This window comes from Haliotis asinina, chromosome 1 (assembly GCF_037392515.1).
Source record: "Haliotis asinina isolate JCU_RB_2024 chromosome 1, JCU_Hal_asi_v2, whole genome shotgun sequence".
Taxonomy (NCBI): domain Eukaryota; kingdom Metazoa; phylum Mollusca; class Gastropoda; order Lepetellida; family Haliotidae; genus Haliotis; species Haliotis asinina.
In genome coordinates, this window is record NC_090280.1 from 23,465,845 (window position 1) to 23,486,709 (window position 20,865).

Sequence of the window (20,865 nt, forward strand, 5' to 3'; positions counted from 1 at the left end):
TGAGTGAGTGAGTTAAGGGACCTTGAAGGAGTTAACTACTGACCTTGATTTATATTCCTCGGGTGACGGTGCTGTACCCTGGTGGACAATTTGTTCGTTCGTCGCGCCAAAAATCAGGATTCCGTTTTCCCAACATTCACAACGTGTGAAGCCCATTTCTGGTGCTCCCCGTCGTGATATTGCTGGAATATTGCTAAGGGTGGCGTAAAACCAAACTAACTCACTCACATTCCTCAGACAGACTGGATATTTTGGAGATTACCAGTGAGCAGAATTACCATTTTGTACATCTGGGTATTCGTGCATATACGTCACAGAAACAAACAGCACGTATATATCTCGGTACTCATACATATACGTCACAGATATGATCTGTAAATACACCTCGGTATTCACACATATACATCACAAAACAATCTGTACATACATCTTCATATACTCACATATATGTCACAGATATGATCTGTAAATACACCGCGGTATTCACACATATACATCACAAAACAATCTGTACATACATCTTCATATACTCACATATATGTCACAGATATGATCTGTAAATACACCGCGGTATTCACACATATACATCACAAAACAGTCTGTACATACACCTCGGTATTCACATTCGGATCATTATATCAAACCTTATACACCACGACTTATCAAAAACAGCTACTTGCACAATTTCACGCCCAAATCATGGGTCACCAAAGACAGCGAAAACGTAAATGCGTTAATTAATTTCAGTCAAGGCCATCTATGGCCGACAAGTTGGTACGATTTTGGAAATGATATATATGATGTTGCAAAAGGTTTTTTTAGACCCGTGGAATGCTGCTGTCGATCGATTCTAACCTTACACAGGTGCTGTCAACGTGGCTTGTATTAATAAACGACTTTGAAAGGTGAATTTTCGCTGTCTTGGGAGATCCAAGACCACTGTAGAATAATTGCTCATATTGTGACCAGTCATCTACCTCCAGTTGCTGGAGATCTATAGCCCTTTCCTATGTTCTAATGTCCTACTTGGTATACAATTTTAAGCTACATGATAGTTTTTAATGCCTTACTATGATATACTAGTTGTGTTCTTGCCGTTTGGTGACAGGTTTTAATGAAATAAATTTAGCATTAACTGTTTTAGTCACGAGATGGTTGAAATATTGCCAAAGTGGCTTTAAACTCACTCTATCATCGTTACACTTTCTTCTGACTTCCAGCACATTCTGACTACAGGTACTTCTGACCTGAGATAACCGTCACTTCTGTCATCACAACGTTTACTTTTACCATCGCGTTTAGTAGACGGGTGCTTCGGACATGACATAACCATTACACAAATATGGGATTCCAGCCTGTCCCATTTGATCTTCACCTGTAACATATTTTCTTCACCTGTAACATGATGTCCGCTTTAAATACATGCCCAATGTGGAACATAAAGACGGCAGTGGGTTCAACATTTTGCAGTCCGATTAATGAGATCCAAACTCAGTTTTAGGTTCTTGTATCTCTACTGTCATGTATCTGAAATAGCCTCTCCCATCCCTCTGTGCTGCGGCGATATTCATCCTAATCCTGGGCAGAATTATTTCAGATCCTCTGAAATAATACACATTGGACGTACGCAGCTTGAAAGACAAAATGTATTTCCCTTACACAGAATTTCGACCTTTTGACTTTAAATGTCTTACAGAATCCTGGCAGCACGCAGACATCCGCAGCGTTGATGTAGCAATACCTGGACACCACCTACCATTCGGGAAATACTTGTGGTGGTGATTTGGCGATCTAATAGTATGTCAGTAGAGTTTACTCCTACTGTTACCTCCTTTTTTAAATGCGCAGTGACAGTGTATCAACATATCTGGAAACAACAGTTAATGAGAGATACAATCAAGGTATTGCAGAACAGATTTTCTTCCTTAAGGGTTACGTCTCAATACTTCTTCCTTGATGGACACAGCTTGCTGTAGTTCTGCAGTTGAAGGATGGTTGCCGTTCTATTTGATAGGTCCTTCATTTATATTCAGTGTCGCTCAGCAGTCTTTGACAAGGACTCCAGTAGTCTATTATTCTTTCGGTTCTTAATCCTAAACTTATAGCTGCCGTATATCACATTTTGTCCACAACGGGCTTAGCTACAAAAATATATACGCTCACTGATATGTTGTATGTTTTTGAAATGTACCAAATGAGGTGAGACTCTAATAAATAATTATCTGCCCATAGCAAAAATGGCGTGGGCTTACACATGAATTGCTAAAAAGGCTGGACAAGCCTTCAATACCATCTAAAAATGAAGTTTTGTAATCTATCAGGCTAACACCAAAAGGAAATGGTTTGCAACACGTCTGTCCACCTTGAGAATATATAACGTACTGGACGCCTACTTGAGCATTAGCCATGATGATGAATGATGAAGTGGGGGATCGTTTTATCATTCACATTCATGGCTATGACATGTGTTAGTGTTGACAGATAGAAAAGAGAGAAAATTTGTATTTATGTGTCACATACTATGCATACATAATTTGAAAGACTGATAAAATATAACATCCGGCCATATGGCCTACGAGACACAAGACACTACAGAACGTATAGTAGTGCTTGAAGTGAATAATCTATCACAGTATATAAGCACCAACGATGAAAAAAATAGTTATAGTGAATAATGTATCGACAGTTCCATATTCACCAATAAAGTGTTATATGTGTAGTTACAGGACTACAATATGCGTTTACGTTTATTAAACATTTAGTAACCATTCCAGCTAGAGGTTTAATTACCTTAGCATTACTAAGTATGAATGCAGCGTGGTCGGTAGGTGACAGGAGAGGGAAAAAGGATTACTACTTTCTACATTTTCCCATAAGTCATATCGTAAGTCCGAATATAACGGACATTTGTTCTGAAATGTGCTCACTAATTTAGTGAGACTTGTGGTCACGGTGTCACCAGACATACCTTGAAACAAACTATATAACTAATACCCCTTTTGTTCTACGGGTGACTGCATTTTGATGTTTTAAGATATTGGGCATAGTGGGGATACACCGTCAAAAGTATCGGCATCAGGCATCTGCCAGATCATTTCTACTTGATGCAATAAAACTGGAATCCTCTAAGTTCTGAAATTCAATTACTAGCATTCATACTTTATCCAGATTAAAAAAAACCTCGATATTAAAACCAAATACATGTAACAAAACTTTTATGTTTGACCTAGCCTATATACTAAGAAGTCTCAGGTTCCGTTGTAGTGATTTAAATGATGACAGGTTTGAGAGACACATCATCGACAGCCCCTCGTGCCCGCGTGGTCATCCAGTTAAAATTGTTGTGCATTATTTCTTCACATACAATAAATACACGGAATTAAGAAAAAAATCGTATTTTTCATTAAAGACGTTTAGTTTCAGTCCGGCACTAAGGGATGTGCATCCCTCACAAGCAATGGTCTCCACAAATTCAAAAGAATCGATTCCCCCGCCGTGTCCCACGCCGTGATATTGCTGGAATATTGCTAAAAGTGGCGAAAAACTAAACTCACTCACTCACTTCAAAAGAAGTTCATGTACATGTGTATGCCATGTATATGAACCAAGAGAATCCAAATACTTACCAATTCATTAAGATATTATATTGTTGTATGTTTTTCTCAATTCAGAATCTCCTTGCATGATTTCAGTGAACACTCTGATCGTAAATGTGAAAATTTAAATCCAAGTGAATTTTTATGTGTAAAATGTAATAGCAATGAGGTCGAGGATAAACATCATGTGCTATCTGTGTGCAAGAACTACCGAGACCTGCAACAATAAATGTCTTTCAAACTTATGTACAGGGTATAAAGATCAACATTGCATGATAAATCTTTTAAATTCTAAGAATGGAGATGGTATTCTCTCCGTCGCATGTTTTCTGAAAAAAGTACTAGTTTTGAAACAAAAACATATAACCACTATGGGTCGTTTCGCCTGAATTACTGTCTGTCTGTCTTTGTTAGACATATCAAAGAGTCCGACTTATTCAGTTATTGTATTCATAAGAAACAATTCTTGTTCAGTTAGGCCTGAACTCAACTTACTGTTTATGTCATCGCAACGTTAACGCTACACTTGACGCCGGTTTTAACGTCAGTACCGGTTGTGACGTCCGTTCACTTTGAGAGTTGCTTGGCATCTCCTGGGCATAGACAGAAGAAGTGTTCCCATCTGAGCCCGAGATAATCCCATAACTGATCGATTCGTTTTGAATGTGTGGATTAAAAAGGCCATGGAAACACTGGTTTCTGGTTGGTGAAGAAGTTCATTGTTTTCTGAACTGATTTAGTCGACGGTAATAAATGAACGTCTCTTGACATAGCAAGGCGTAGACTTTTAGAAAATACACGATGGCGATTCAACATTGGTGCTAACTTTAACCACACCATTTATTTGACCGGCATTCTAAACGCTGAGGAATCAATAACGAATCAAGCTAGATTGTACCTTTGGTTTCAACGAAGCCTATGCAGTTGGTTGAGGGCACCGGTCCCAGAGTTCATTTGTTCGAAGTCGACCAGACATCACCTAGGTGAGTGGTACAATGGGCGGGGATCCATCAACCGGTTGGTCATACAAGGTTCTGTGCTACTACGATATGTTACACAAAAGTGATAACGAATGACAACAGGGATATTTCAGCCTTGGCCTAATGATTTGTATCTAGGAATGTCAAAAGCATAATTTCAGTTTTATTATTTGCCAAGACGGCATGGCTCACGGGCCACCGTGGTGAAAAAATAATCTTTCATTTTTTCTGCTGGAGTATATCATCTGAGTACCCTTGAAATTGGTACCTTTTAGTTTCTAGCATCTTCTTTGTAATACTCCGTGGTGGGCGGGCAGCTCGGATGAACAAACGTAAACACTGAAACTGGCTTGAAAAACAAAGAAGACACACCATTCACATGACACTGATCCTGATGATAATAAACGTGGTTGTCTGGATGTTTAACACCGCATTTAGCAGTAGTGCACCTATATGGCGGTGGTGTGTGAATAATCGAGTCTGGACCAGAAATACCAGTGAGCAACAGCATGACCATCGATCTACACATTTAGGATCCGATGACTTGTCAGCCAAATCAGTGAGCCTGCCCACCCGATCCCGTTTGTTGCCTTGATTGCCAGTATATACAAGGACGCACACGGGCGTGCAACAACAAGAACGTAGGAGTAATACAACAGATCATCCTGTGTTTCTCACTGGTTACAACACGGTGTCTATATGCAGTTTTCGCTCCCCATTTCCTCCACATATTAAAACGTTTTAACAGCGCCACGATGACCCTTTATAACACGGAAATACTTCATCACAGTCCTGACTAACAAATCGTTATATGAATCATCTGAAGTGTTTTGTGGTAGTCAACACACTGGAAGCAAACACACATGTTTTTTCATATTTTTTGTCTGAAAACAGTGATCTTCTCTGCAGGCATACTGGAATTTGCTGGTAAGCATTTATCTTTACTTTTTATCATTCCAGTTAGGTATAAGGTGTGTTCTAAGGCATTGTCTGTCCACTTGACCCAATTACTCGCCTCCTTCCAAGGCCACAATATGAGGTAAAATGTGTTATGTTTTACACGAGGTGAAAAAAAAGGCCCAGGGAAGCATGACGGGAGCGGCAGCTAGGTCAGAATGCGGTCCTTTCGCGAACATAACTGTTATCATACCTATTTTCTAGTAATTCATTCACACATGTTCTTGGTTGAAACCTGAACCCGGGACACCAAGCTCCCAACTGGGAACCATACTTTTATATCATGATCAGTGTTGAGTGAGTTTGGTTTTACGCCACTAGAATTGGCAATATCACAGCAATATCACAGCAAGGGAGACCGGAAATGAACTTCACACAATGAGCCCATGTAGAAAATCGAGCCCGGGTGTTCGGTGGAGCCAATGAAAGTTTTAGTCACTAGGCTAAAGTGACTTCTGTATGATAAAGAAGTTTTGTGAGGACATGCAACTAGATAAAGACATGTCAGATCACAAAATCTTTAAAGCGTAATAAAGGACATGGTAGCGGTTGGTTTCGTGATGTATATTCGTCTAAAATGGAAGATAATAAGATCATATTTTATATTAAAGAAACGGTTTATACTTTCCGAATGGAATATTTTAATCAAAATACGATAGTCAGACGTTCGTAAATCCAAACGAATACATTTTAAACGTTCGTGGCATGTTTACGGTACTTCAGAAAACTGCCATTAAAATTAGAAGCGGTTCGACTTGTGGCAGTCATGTGCTGCTACAAATATCAATGATAACGAAAGTCAGCTTCTGTTATACATTTGTTGACTTAATGAAATTGGTGAAAAGACGAAATTGATGCCAATCGCAAAAACCCCATCACGAAGTCTCGAAGCTGGAACGTACCAAACCGGATTTGCAAATCACGTCAACGTACACAAAAACACTATATCTCGTGTAATTAACCACCTGAAGGCAACAATGGCTGTGGGGTAGCCTTGTGGGTAAAGCCTTCCATGTGGGTTCGATTCCCAACATGGGTACAATGTGCGAAGCCAATTTCAAATGTTCTCAGCTATTGCTGGAATATTACTAAAAGAGCCGCAAAACTAAACCACTCACTCACTCACTCATTTGTCTCTAGTATTGTGATCAACCTTCAGCTGTCGGTGTATAGCCCATCTATAGCCCATTCTTCCGTCTCTAGTGATAGTCTGTAGTATTGTGATCAACCTTCAGCTGTCGGTGTATAGCCCATCTATAGCCCATTCTTCCGTCTCTAGTGATAGTCTGTAGTATTGTGATCAACCTTCAGCTGTCGGTGTATAGCCCATCTATAGCCCATTCTTCCGTCTCTAGTGATAGTCTGTAGTATTGTGATCAACCTTCAGCTGTCGCTGTATAGCCCATCTATAGCCCATTCTTCCGTCTCTAGTGATAGTCTTTCTGATAGCGTACTAGTTTCAAATTGAGAGACGTGATAATCTAATATTTTTACTGTCCAGTGATGACAGCTTTACGTTGAAATTATATTGATTTTAATATTGATATAAATGAAATAGTTCTCGTCACGATATTGCTGCGATATAACTTGCAAAACATCGCAACAATCATGTCTTTTATCAACCTCACTGCTATATACCACCACCGATACAGATGGACATGTGTATTCTATGTGCTGTTGATCGACCAAACAACATGAAATTAGACACCAAAGTATTTGTTCCTTTGTTAAGTGGGGACTGAGTAAGTGAGTGAGTTGAGTTTTACGCCGCACTCAGCAATATTCCAGCTATATGGTGGCGCTCTGTAAATAATGGAGCCTGGACCAGACAATCCAGTGACCAACACCAAGAGCATCGATCTGCGCGACTAGGAACCGATGACATGTGTCAACCAAGTCAGCGAGGGTGACCACTTGATTCCGCCTTTGTTGAGAAGTCTGCACCGACGACGCCGACGTGCAGCATGGAGCAACACCTGTGTGGAGAAATTGGCGGTGAGTCTCGAGCAATGATGATTCGTGAATTCTCCCTCAATGCTGAAATTGTTGGTAGCCTGTCGTCTGACGTCAAATGAAAGTATTGAGCACATTAAGACAGGTCGACAGGTTTGGTGTCGAAAGTGTGATAGTGTGGGGAATCATATCCTGCTTGGGAAGATCTACAGGGTGGCGGTTCAGGGAACTGGTGCAGGGACTATATTTTTCAAACGAAAGAGATCGTAGGATCTTAATCCGATACACCATCTTAGTGTTTGCATCGAGGTAAACATAAGACTGAAACACGTTTACAATGCATGGTGGGAAGAATGGCAGAGAAATCCACATAACATAGTACACAGAAGTTATGATCGACAGCTCACTGAGCGGGCATCTTACGACAGGGCAATTAGCATTGCCATTATGTGATTATCACCATGTCATCTTTGTATCAATCAAATTGGATCAAATATGCAATTGCGTGTATTTATTTTTCAAAGTTGACCTTTATCTTTCTTTTCTGTATCGTGTACTAATTATGCTGATATGTTTCAGATTCTTATACCAACACTGTGGCCCGTGTCGGACAAAGTGTCAACATGGCCTGGAGTGTCAGTCAGTCAGTTACGGATTTTAAGATAAGATCTATCGCATACAAACAACAGAAATCCAACAGAACTGGTTCCACTGTCCTGTTCATTGTGAGTGGAAATAGGCTTCTGCCTGCTACTGTCAACACACACACAGACAACGGGACGAGGATTCAGCTGACTGTCAGTACATCTATGGAGGGGAGGAAGCAAGTCATTCTCACATTCCACAGTGTTGACGTACAGGACGCCGGAGTCTACAACTTCAGCGCTCCTAACAGTGACGTGTCTCCTGAGACTCAACTTCTTATTGTACTGCGTAAGTGTGATTACAATCTGAGTACCAAATATAAATATACATTTCGCATCAAAAGCTAGTTTTTGAGACACATTGATAGAAATATGACGGTCACAGGCAAATAATCTGCGAAATAATCATCCATACTTACAAAGGAAGTTTTATCATTATAGCATTAAGGTTTAATGTCGTTTACACAGATGTCATTGCAAGAACTAATTACGTTTGCGATGAAGCTATACAGCTTCATCCTGTAAAAGAATCCAGATGAAATAGATATTATTACTGTTGAAGGGTAAACTATGACAGTGACCCATCTTCTTCCATGGCACTTCCATGAAGGTTTTTGCCTGTGTTTTATAACACTTGACCTACCTCTCTCCCTACAGACATTTTATAACAACTGGCCTTTCTCTCTCTCCCTACAGACGTTTTATAACACCTGACCTTCCTCTCTCCTAGCAGACGTTGTATAACACCTGACCTTTCTCTCTCCCTACAGACGTTTTATATCAACTGACCATCCTTTCTCCGTGTAGACGTTTTATGGACAGTATCACGGACGTGGTCAGGGATTCTGCCTCACTACATTCATTATCCATCTGTTATTGCTTCCTTGGGAATGGATAGAACATATGTCGGGAATGACGTTCACTAACATCATTTCAATAAACTTTCTGTTCAATCGACATTTTGACGGTGACTTAATGTCACTGAATCTATAGTACATATTCATATATGTTATTAATAAAAATAAGAATAAGGGCAAGATTACAACCATTTCCATTCATCTTTTCACAGAGAAACCATCAGAACCGAACATCATCACGACAGTCGCTGACCCTGTATCCGGTGATCCTGTGAACCTGACCTGCTCCACAACCTTCCGGAGTCTTCCTACAGACCAGTCTCTGTACCCGTATACTCTGAACACGTCCTACACCTGGAGGAGAAACAACAGGAGTGTAGACAGCAGGGTAGACAACAGAGTGCACGTGCACGGACAATTCCTGACCATAGACTACGTCACCAAGGAGGACAAGGGAGCGTACTCCTGTCAATCTGGAGAAGAAGGACTACTGTCAGACTGGAGTCAGGGATACACACTCAATGTTTTATGTGAGTTCAGTTTGAGTAATGTTGAAACAATAACAGAAACTAGATGTTTCTTCATATACAATCTGCAGAAAATCTCCTTCTATATGTTCTCATTATCAACGTTTGATGCATAAACGTCAAGCGAACATGAAGCTTGTCCATTCGATAATAACTCAGAAACTACAAAAGTTCTTGACAAGGACTTTTTTAAAGAAAAGATCCGAGCTATGGTGTCTCGAAATAGGCCCATAGAATTCCGATCCGATTCATCATCACGCCATGTCCTCTGTTGCCATTACTCAGTATACGCATAAATATAGACTATCACCCTCGTGTCTAATGACATCAATTATATAAACACGAGTTGATAGAGTCACGAAGGTTTGTCGCTGATTTCTTTTATCTTGATCAACAAGTGTGATATCAGTAGACATGAGATTCTAGCTATAATCAAAACAATTCTTCAATCTTGAATCCCTTTGGAAGACGGCCACACTAGATATATGGTGGCATGGGTATGATAGAAGACAATTTCAAATTATTATTTCTGACCATCTCACATGCACTCCAGATGGACCTGACCAGATACAGTTTGACGGCACAAGGGACAAGCTGCAGGTAGAAGAAGGGAAACCCGTAACAATGAGATGTTCTGCTGACTGTAACCCTGCCTGTACTGTAACCTGGTGGGACCCATCCAGACAGATGATGATTACAGGACATAGGGAGGCTGTGTTGTCCATACCAGCTGTAGATATGTCTGTGTCTGGAGAGTACACGTGTCACGTCAACAACACCCATAGGAGTGCATCACGGAACCTGACACTGGAGGTCATCAGTAAGGCATACACACATTCTTTCGTAACATAATATGCAACATTTAAAGTAAAACCTGTAACGACACTATTCAAAATCAGTAATCATTTCAACCCGTAGTATTCATTAAGAATTCAATTTAGACCATAATGCAATAGAAACATTACACCAAGGTTCTCAGTTATCAGTTACAATCACAGGGACGGTGGGGTAGCCTAGTGGTTTAAGCGTTAACTCGTCACGCCAAAAACCTTGGTTCGAATCTGCACATGGGTAGCCCATTTCCGGTGGACCCCTCTGTGATGTTGCCAGAACATTGCTGAAAGCGAAAACAAAAAGAAGTCAGTCAGTCAGTCCTACCATCTCAAATGTTGCTGCTTGCCCTATAAATTCAAAATATACTATGAAAGAAAACGTGATATGCAAAGTGACAAAAGGAAATATTATTATAGATGTCGTTTGGAAGTGCCACCGTATACCCTTTGTAATATTACGTATTGTGGAATACTGAGAGACATACAAAGAAAGAAAGTGCCATGCACACGTACAGAAAGTGGATACGGTACTGCCGATATAGTAGATCAGGTATTGCATATTTGCATTTAGAACAGGATTAGACACATATTAAACTGCATGGTACATGTTAAATGTTTCAGCACGTGAGCTTAATGAATCTGGTGTCGTTTCCATGGTCCCCGTGGCTGCTGTCTGTTTGGTCCTATTCGTGGTCATCGCCGTTGTCGTCATAGTGCTTGTTTGTAGAAAACACAGACTCGGGGGTAATACGGTGTGACGTGAGAGTGAATGAAAAAGTGTTCCACCGCGGTATTTTTATTTGAATCCTGCCTTCATGTTTGTCTGTACGTGGTATTATTAAATTTATGCTATGCCATGATTCAGCTTGACCTTATAACCATGGAATGCGCACGTTCTTTCGCACTTCTTTCGCACTTCCAATTGCAAGTAGGGGTGGTGGGGTAGCCCAGTCGTTACAGCGTTCGCTCATCACGCCAAACACCCGGGTTCGATTTCCGACATAGCGACATAGACCAGACTAGACCAGTAGAAGACCAGTATTTTACATCTTACTGAGATACTATCATCTTCTTGTCTGACTTAGATCAGTGGATTTATGTCACAGCAGATTAGTTTATTTTCTTATTTTCGATTTTGACTGAGTGTAAAAACGCCATTGGTGGTAACAAGAAAGGAAGAAAGTCGCCTCTTTGTGGAGAAAAAGGAACCTGTGCCCAGCCTTTAATGCAGTGTTTATACCCTTTAAGAGACACTATTATTGAGTGACATAAACTCATCCGAGAAGTCATGTGAAATAACAGCCACATGCGTTGTACTTGACATTTTGTTTCCTTTCTTGACCTAACAATTGTGTAAAGAGTCTTGTACTGTTCTGCAAAATTAAATTTGGTATTTATGATTCACATGTGTGCAACTACACCAATAATTCGTTGATCGCATATTTGTCATCTAACATTTTGCACGTGTAATTGTTGTAATTGTTATCGATTGACATCGACTCAGCTGAAAAGTGCAGCAGCCACGTGTGTTGTATCTACTTGACATTTTGTTCCTTTTCTTGACCTAAAAATGGTGGAAACAGTCTAGTATTGTTCTGCAAATTTAAATTAAGTATTTATGATTCACCTTTGTGCAGTTAAACCAATAATGCGTTGATCGTATATTTCTCATCTAACATTTTGCACGTGTAATTGTTTACTGCCTTTCAGGGAGGGGATACATTCTTAATCGGTGAGTATAATGGCTTTGTATTTTCTGACACAGTCTTAATTGATAGTATACCACAGATCAGGCTTCTGGTGGCTGGGAATAAATACGTACCCGTGTCAGGTAAAATCTTGAGACTCATCACCAGTTTGTGTCCATTCGTAAGAGCTATTTTGTCCCTTATACTATATGATACCTTTCTGAGGACAGTACAGACAGAGCTTTCGTCTGTATTGACGTTTATGTATGCACAAGTGTATTAATCCAGTACCACCACTTTTTGTATGGTAAGTACGAAACACGACCAATCCGGTCTACACACACAAACGTGAACATCAACATGGACTGTAAGTATGGTTCCCATCAGTGCATCACCGACTGGGTTATGACGCATTTCTGAAATCATGGTTGTGGTTACTAGACGAATCACCACTAGCGACCACAGGTGACTTGAAACGCTTCACAGTACATTATGTCTAGATACAATGTACTGTGAAGAGTTTCAAGTTGGGGGTCATCTCAAAATTTTCATATTAAAAACATCTTTAATCCTTGCAATGACACGAGTACCTGTGCTAGAGACCACATTAGTACCTAGATGCCTGTCTCATGGCTCGCATCCCTCAGTCGCCTTATAATTGCAATCAAGCCCCGAATCCTCTGCCATTCATTTAGTAGAACTACGTCAATTCCTGCAGAAGGATCTCCAGTTCAAATTTGTCATGACAAATAATCGAAAGACTTTCGATTTGGTTCATATCGTCAAATGATGGCTTACAAAATGTGGCACGACAACGGTATACTTCCTGTTTATAACGTCGATCGGTGACTGTTCCTCAGAACCGCAGCTACAATCTCATTCTGATGGTTCTGGATAGGAACCCGTGAAATCCGGGTGAGTCAACCCATGTTTGTTGGAGGCGACTAACGGGATCGGGTGGACAGACTCGCTTATTTAGTTAACACATGCCATTGTATCTCAGTTGCAAAGATCGATGCTCATACTGTTCATCGCTTCATTGTCTGGTCCAGATTCGATAATATACATCCCGCCACCATATGGATGAAATATTGCTGTGTGCAACATTAAAAAAACAAGTAAACAAACAAAACTAGTGGAGAGTCGGACTCGCCAGTCTTAATTACTGACAGAGTTCTTCTGTCTGTGTCATGGTATTACATGTTTCCAGACGAATCAGGACTCGATCATCAAGGCCATTGGTCTTTCTTGGTCTTTACTTTCCAAGTGGTCACTTGCTTCCTCACTAGTCGACTAAAACAGGTTTGGTGAATGTACAAGTTAGCATCGAGTCAACAACAGGACATTTCATGTTTGCCAATAACCTGCCATCGTGGATTTTCTAAAAGTCTGTCTTGCCGGTGTAAAAACATTTCCAGTTATATCACTTTCGTTTGAAACTACAATTATGAAATTCCCAACACGTGTACATGTATGTAATAGATTGTGTGAAGCAATTACGTTCCAGTGTGTTTGACTGTCTGTTTGGACAAATTTTAACCTTTGTAAAATTCTGTCCTCAGCATTGTCACATACACCCGGGACTCAGGAGAAGACGGGGGCTACCAGCAGATAGAAGGTTTGTGTCATAAGTCGTTTCTAACATATTAAATGAAATATGTAATACATCAGAAGACGTTTCTTTGAAGGTTAAAAGGGTACCCATGAATCATTAAATACTTAATGTATCACTCATGAGTAACAGTTCCTGTTTTTCTTTATTCATTTAAGAAAACTGTCTTAACATTCTGAACATTTGAAAATTCACAACAAATAGCTGTTACTTATTTCAGCGCACTTTCTTTTATGCTTGTAATGTCTGAAACGTTAAAGAGTACCAAAGTCGCATATCGGCGTGCAGTAATAAAATCATTAAGGGTTCAGAAAAAAAGACCATCTCTTTGAGTTCATCATTAACCACAGAATATTGTAACTTTCAGAGACAGGATACGCTCATTATCGGTGAGTTTCAAATGAAATGAATAAACAGTTCATTGCCTCGAATAGCTGCCAAATTAATGCAGCATGAAGCAATACTCACTCATTTATTCTCCACAAAACAGTGTGACCTTGAACGACTTCAGAGTGAAACTATACAAAATCCACAGCATAATGTAATATTTTGTGTCAGTGACTTTGTGTGGACCTAATTATCTTTATAATGTCCTCATCACGTTTAATATTCATTTCCTCACATTTTCCTCGTGTTCAATAATCACTTTCATCAGTCTGGTATTGTATCACAGGGAAGATGAAAATGACGGCAGCTACCAGGAAATAGAAGGTTGGTGTCTCAAGGTTAACTACGAGTATGCTCAAGGACTGTGTGAACTGTGTCAATTCGTAGCCAAGAAATGTTGCCATATGAGTCTTATTAATTATTATTTTATTATTTATAATTCCTGTTATAAATTAAGTCAGATAAAAACATGAAATTCCTTAGTCGCATTTTTATGTGTTCTAATGTCATGACACATTTATATGACACTTCCACTTCTTAATTTCCACGAAACCTAACCAGGGTTCAGTGATAACAGATCCATTAGCCTGGACAGATGTAACAGTTATACTTCCCGTCATGCCTCACGGATAATACTTCCTTCTTCAGTAATTGCTTGCTTCTTTTTCCCGTTATGCGATGTAGACAGGACTCTCATAGCTTGCAAAGAATAGTAGTTTCTTTGACAAGTTAATCCTACAACAAATACAATTTTGCTTAGTTTTAAAAACTCTTAGTTGGCGATTATTCATGTCCAAAATATATTCAGTGTTTAGTAGGAACAAGGTAATATTTCATACCTCACGAATGATTCTTTTTCCATTGTCCTTCTCTCGCTTTATTTGAAGTTTTGTGATGATGACAGGGATCTGTTAGTTTGTTATGAATTTCAGTATCTTCGAAAAAATACAAAAAGCATTTCTTCCAAATGTACTGCAATCAGTATCCATAATTTGAAAGTAATAAAGAATATTAAAGACGGATCTCATATGTTTCCAATACTAAATACATGTGTTATATCAGGAGGTGATGCAAACGTAGACGACATCGTCCCTACCGTAGTTGTCTACTCCGTTATGCTGACTGTTGTGGCAGTTGTGGTGGCGGCAGTCATTGTTCTTGTCTGCAAGGACGTAAAAGGTACAAAGAATGCATGAATATTTTTCATGAAATGAATCAAATGCATTGAGTCATCAGTTCACTCCCCCTCCACAATCCAACAAACCTCAAGCAGCACGCCCTTATCCTTTGCCCCAAAGTGAAATGGTCTTCAGCAACCCACAGGTATGCTCGTCATAACAGGCGAATAACGCTATCTGATTTCTTTCAGCGATTTCAGTATAATTTACCAATTTCAGTATAATTTACCAATCAGTGAAGGGGTACCCGGTAGGATGAGATGATAATGACTGTAAACCATATTCTGTCTTACAATACACCTCGAAGATCAGGGTAAGAATTGATCCTGTGCAACCTATGCTTGTCACAAATGCAAATGTCTCTTTTATTCGTTGTTGTTTGGATTCATTAAAGGTCAGTGCAGTAGCCTAATGGTTAAAGCGATCATTCGCCACGCTGAAGACCCCTCATAATGTGTGAAGCCGAATGAAGGTGTTCGCGACATGATATTGCTGGAGTATTGGTAATGGTGACATAAAACTACACCCAGTCTCTCACCCTGGCGTTCCAATGGGTGATATTTTGTGAATATTGTCATAAGCAGAGAAAAGCAATGCTCACTCACTTACCCGTGTTCAGTAAGTGGTAATGTAGACGATTAATTCATTGTAAGTCTTCCTTTTGTTTCATTTTCAGAGGACCAGGGAAGAAGGTACATATATTTACTTTTGTATCTTAAATGCTGGAGTAGTATGGAGTAGAATGTTTTTTTCTTGCCAAATTGCTGTCTCATGTCTATGTAAAGACTATTTGCTTATATCAGAAGCATAAAATCATATTTAAACAAACAACCCAATTGCGTAAACCGATGCTTATGCTGTTGATCATTGGATTGTCTGGTCCAGACTCGATTATTTACAGACAGCTGCCATATAGCTGAAATACTGCTGAGTGTGACGTTAAATAACGAACAACCGAACAGCAACCATCAGGATCATCTATATAAATATAGGTGTAATGTTGTAATTACAGATGTGGTGACTACCTTACTGTGATGGCAGAGAGATTATCCCATGACTTCAGTGATGTACCTTGTGCTTCCAACAACGATATCTTATCTCTATACGATTACGAGCGACTCCTAAGGGAACAGTTCCACATCTACACGTCTCTCCACCCTTCGTCTTCGTCAACAGAGGACCACAGTACTTGGCGACACCCAAACTGACGGTACAGGTCTACATCTGCAAGTGTCTCCGCCCTTCCTAGCCCTCAACAGTGGACCACAGCACCATGTGAAGTCTAAACTGACGGTACAGTTCCACATCTGCACGTCTCTCCACCCTTCATCTTCCTCAACAGAGGACCACACTACCAGGTGAAACCTAAACTGACGATACAGTTCCACATCTGCACGTCTCTCCACCCTTCACTTCTTCAACAGAGGATCAAAGTATCAGGCGAAGCCTATATAGTTCAACATCTACACATTCTTCCAATTTCAGCTTGAACAATAAGAGTACTCCAATAAGAGTGAACAGAAAATGTTTTCCTCTTTTACAGAGGACTGTACTGATATCGATAGTTATGAGATATGTTCCTTGTAATGTGTCCTCTACATACCCGGCGAACGCTGATGTTTGCACATGTATGCAGTTACCTAACAGTATGTCCTTTCAGCAAGCGGACGCTTGTAAGGAAAAGCTTTGAGCTTTACTCACAGTACATATGATATATCAACAACACCGATTTGGCAACAGATGATGTTTTTCACCACAGTGGCCCATGAGAAATGTCTTGGCAAATATTAAAACTGAAATTATAAATCTAGGTATCAGTAAAGCTGTTTCCACAAATGCCATTCTTGGTGAGACAGGCAGACACCCGCTTTGTGTTAAATATTATACTCGCTGTATCAAGTACCGATGTCGACTATTATACATGGAACATACAGGATATCGAAAAGCCTGTTATGAGATGCTCAAGATATACGACAAAAATGGGATAATAAATTGGGTGTCACAAGTTAGATTATTACTTTGGTACACTGGTTTCTCATATGTATGGGTCGCCCAGGATTGTGGTCACGCTGACATATTTATTAAGCAGTTTCAAAAACGTTGTGAGGATATCCAGTTTCAAGATTGGCATTCTAAGATTAGCAATTCTCACTTTTTGGGGGCATATTCTGAACTGAAATCACTATTAACTCCTGAGAAATACATATCCACACTTGCTGACAGACACGATTTGAGAAGAATCCTATGTAAGTTTCGTTGTCTTTCACATAAGTTAAATATTCAACAGTATAGGTTTGATAAAACTGTTGAGAAAAGAATGTTATTATGCACTAAGTGCCAAATGCAGAAAATCGAGGATGGATACCATTTTTTGCTTATTTGTCATTATTCTGGAAGCCGCAAGAAAATTATTCCATCATATTATAATACTAATCCATCACGTGCTAAATATTGTCAGTTACTGGCATCAACTCACTATGAAAAGTATCTATCTGAAACGAAACTTACCAATTTGAGTATACTGGCAGCACACAACCCTCCACTCTCCCTCCCTACACCGATGTGCACTGTTTCTTTTGAATATTTAATGTACTTTAGGCCATGTGGCCTTCATACTGAAATAAACTGTCATTGTCATTGTCATTGTCATTGTCTATCAACAAGACTGATTTGGCAACATTTTTTCAGTCAATAAAACTTTAACCTTTAAAACATATTTTAAATCAATAGAGATTTAACCTGTTTTATCAAAAAGATATAACTGTTATGTTGTCTCCACACACTGATCAGTATAAATGTTTTTGAACAAAATTCTCTTATATCAAACACTACACACATAAGATTTCACACGGGGTAGATAGGAATATCGACTACGGTTCCACAAGTTTTGTTTCCATGACCCAGCACGTACAGGACGGTTTCCGATTGTGATATTCTGATTGTCAGCACCTCAAATAAAACTCCATATGAAGAGAACACCCATTTCAAAATAAACACACGCATGCACACACGCGCACACACACTCACACACGATTCAAATACATAGCTAAAGAATTGTTTTTACATCTCTCCCACAAATGCTTTGTTATAGTGTCTACTTCAGGACAACCATGTCCAAATGTTTCTACAGACCAAAAACTATGTGGCCAGGCTATACGATATTTAGTTAATATTATTCAATCTGCAATCTTGATCTTTATCACTACCGCAGAGTGCATTGTTTTGTCAGTTACCTTGTTCCTCTTTGTCACTTCCATGAATTACTGTAAATGACATTTATGGCCTTTATTGGTCATCCTCCTTGGCTGTGTCTGTCATCAAATCAACTGTAGAAGGAAGTGCTATTAGTGTCTCTATCTGCCCTTTGTTGAATCTTTGCCTGTCTATTGTTGTTAAAAACTATATATGCATGTATGCTCACATCTATACTGGACGTGAGACGTGAGAGGTGAGATGTGAGTGTGGAGGCCGGCATTCCGACTGTATTTGTAGGGACGACCGCGAGCAGGATTATGCCGCTCGCATGAAAGGCCCTGGGGTTGAGCTGGAAGTCCGCTCACCTCATTCATGTATACTTGTTTGTGATGTCTTGTGAAACCAACTAAAGAAGTTTGAACAACTAAACTATGCCTTCGTCTTCATCAACGTATTCATTTGTCTCCAGTCATCCTATCCATGAGCCGATCCCCAGTCGACGCACCAACCATATATGACACGCGTTGACAGCTTTAAAGGATTTACTGTAGTTTTACATGCTGTAAGCTTGATCAAACTGTTTATTTCATACAAATGGCGTGACACGGGTGTCCATTATTGTACAGGAATGCGCAGAATTGACATTACTGCTATCCTACTTCTGTATTGGTATCACCCTGAATGGAATGTATTCCTCGGGAAATATTTGTCTTAATAGTGACGTATTGTGATCTGTAGCTTAATACGAGCTGACATTTGAACAACTGTTAACAACCCGTTTCCTGCAGATATCAGTGAACCATTCTTTCTCGTGTAAAGCTGTCATACGGATGGAGTGTGAAATATCCCTCTTGAAAATAATACGGCAGAGTATTTCTGTACTGTAGCGCCGTAAACAATTTTATCCATGCATGGCTTCAGATTGGACAAAGTCATAAGACTTGTTTCGATGTAGTTGAGTTGAGTTGAGCTGCATTTTACGCTACACTGGTGTTGATGCAGCCATGTAGGAACCTCCTGTATGTAATATGTGCCACTGTGCGAGAGTTTTGTAAGAACTGTTTCAGATTTTGTTTGAAAAACAACATTTCTCTCCTAAAAATCAAAGCAACTTTGCAGGAATAAATCTAACATCTAAATAATCTTGTCAAACTTTCAACTACACTGAACTTTTAGTTTAAGAAGCCAAGTCTGAATACATGCACGATCACTAAAAACATTTCCATGTCGCTGTAGCTCACCCGGGCATGTTTTACAAAGTTTAAAGGTCAACGTTGGGGATGAATGGGTGAATGAGTGAGTTAAGGGACCTTGAAGGAGTTAAGTACTGACCTAGATTTATATTCCTCGGGTGAAGGTGATGTAGCCTGGTGGACAATGTGTTCGCTCGTCGCGCCGTTTTCCACACATTCACAGGGTGTGAAGCCCATTTCTGGTGCTCCCCGTCGTGATGCTGGAATATTGCTAAGGGTGGTGTAAAACCCAACTAACTCAGTCATATTATACACATAACATAACTGATACACAAATGTATTGATCTTCACCTGTAACATCTTTTCTTCACCTGTAACATGATGTACACTTTAAATACATGCCCAATGTGGAACATAAAGACGGCAGTGGGTTCAACATTTTGCAGTCCGATTTATGAAGTCCATAACGAAGTCCACATCCACAGTGTTGATGCAGCAATACCTGGACACCACCTACCATTCGGGAAATATAAGCAAACTCCTGGAGGTGATTTGGCGATCTAATAGTATGTCAATAGGGTTTACTCCTACTGTGACCACCTTTTTAAATGCGCCGTGGCAGTGTCATAACAACATATCAATCTATCTGGAAACACCAGTTCACTGACAAAATATAACATCCGGCCATATGGCCTACTAGACACAAGACACTACAGAACGTATAGTAGTGCTTGAAGTGAATAATCTATCACAGTATATAAGCACCAATGATAAAAAAACGTTATAGTGAATAATGTATCGACAGTTCCATGTTCACCAGTAAAGTGCTGTATATGTAGTTACAGGACTACAATATGCGTCTATTTTGTTTTACATTGATACGTTATTGCTAAGCAAATTACGGGGTAAACTAAAAATGTTTAACAATGTTAGATAGATAGAACTAAGTGTATATATGGAGAGAGGTTAATATGTTAAATGTACTCCCGAGCGTAAGCGAGGATGTACTTTTGGATATGAACTCATGAATATTCCTTTTGCATACAGAGACAGCAGACTTCATGCCGTGGAAGAAGAACACACACATCCTGCTGTACCATTCGAAATGGAGGTTGCCCAGTTCAAATCGAGACTCATTGATAGATCCAAGGAAGAGTGTACCCACATACCCCCATCTACGACGATGAGGTTTCACTTCTCCGGCGCAACTATGACAGATGTCCAGACGGATTGCTGCCAGAGATTCCATCTTTCAACTCTGTGAA

The 20,865-nt window shown here is 39.7% G+C and overlaps 1 protein-coding gene across 1 annotated transcript; it reads left to right on the forward strand.

Moving 5' to 3' along the window:
• Positions 1-7,497: 7,497 nt before the first annotated feature.
• Positions 7,498-20,864, forward strand: LOC137263311 (uncharacterized). Its single transcript, XM_067800137.1, has 12 exons — positions 7,498-7,528; positions 8,066-8,419; positions 9,200-9,517; positions 10,068-10,334; positions 10,969-11,091; positions 12,058-12,079; positions 13,598-13,653; positions 14,015-14,036; positions 14,321-14,358; positions 15,097-15,206; positions 16,389-16,570; positions 20,648-20,864. The coding sequence occupies exons 1-12, from the start codon at positions 7,498-7,500 to the stop codon at positions 20,862-20,864; spliced, it is 1,740 nt and encodes a 579-aa protein (XP_067656238.1).
• Position 20,865: the final 1 nt, after the last annotated feature.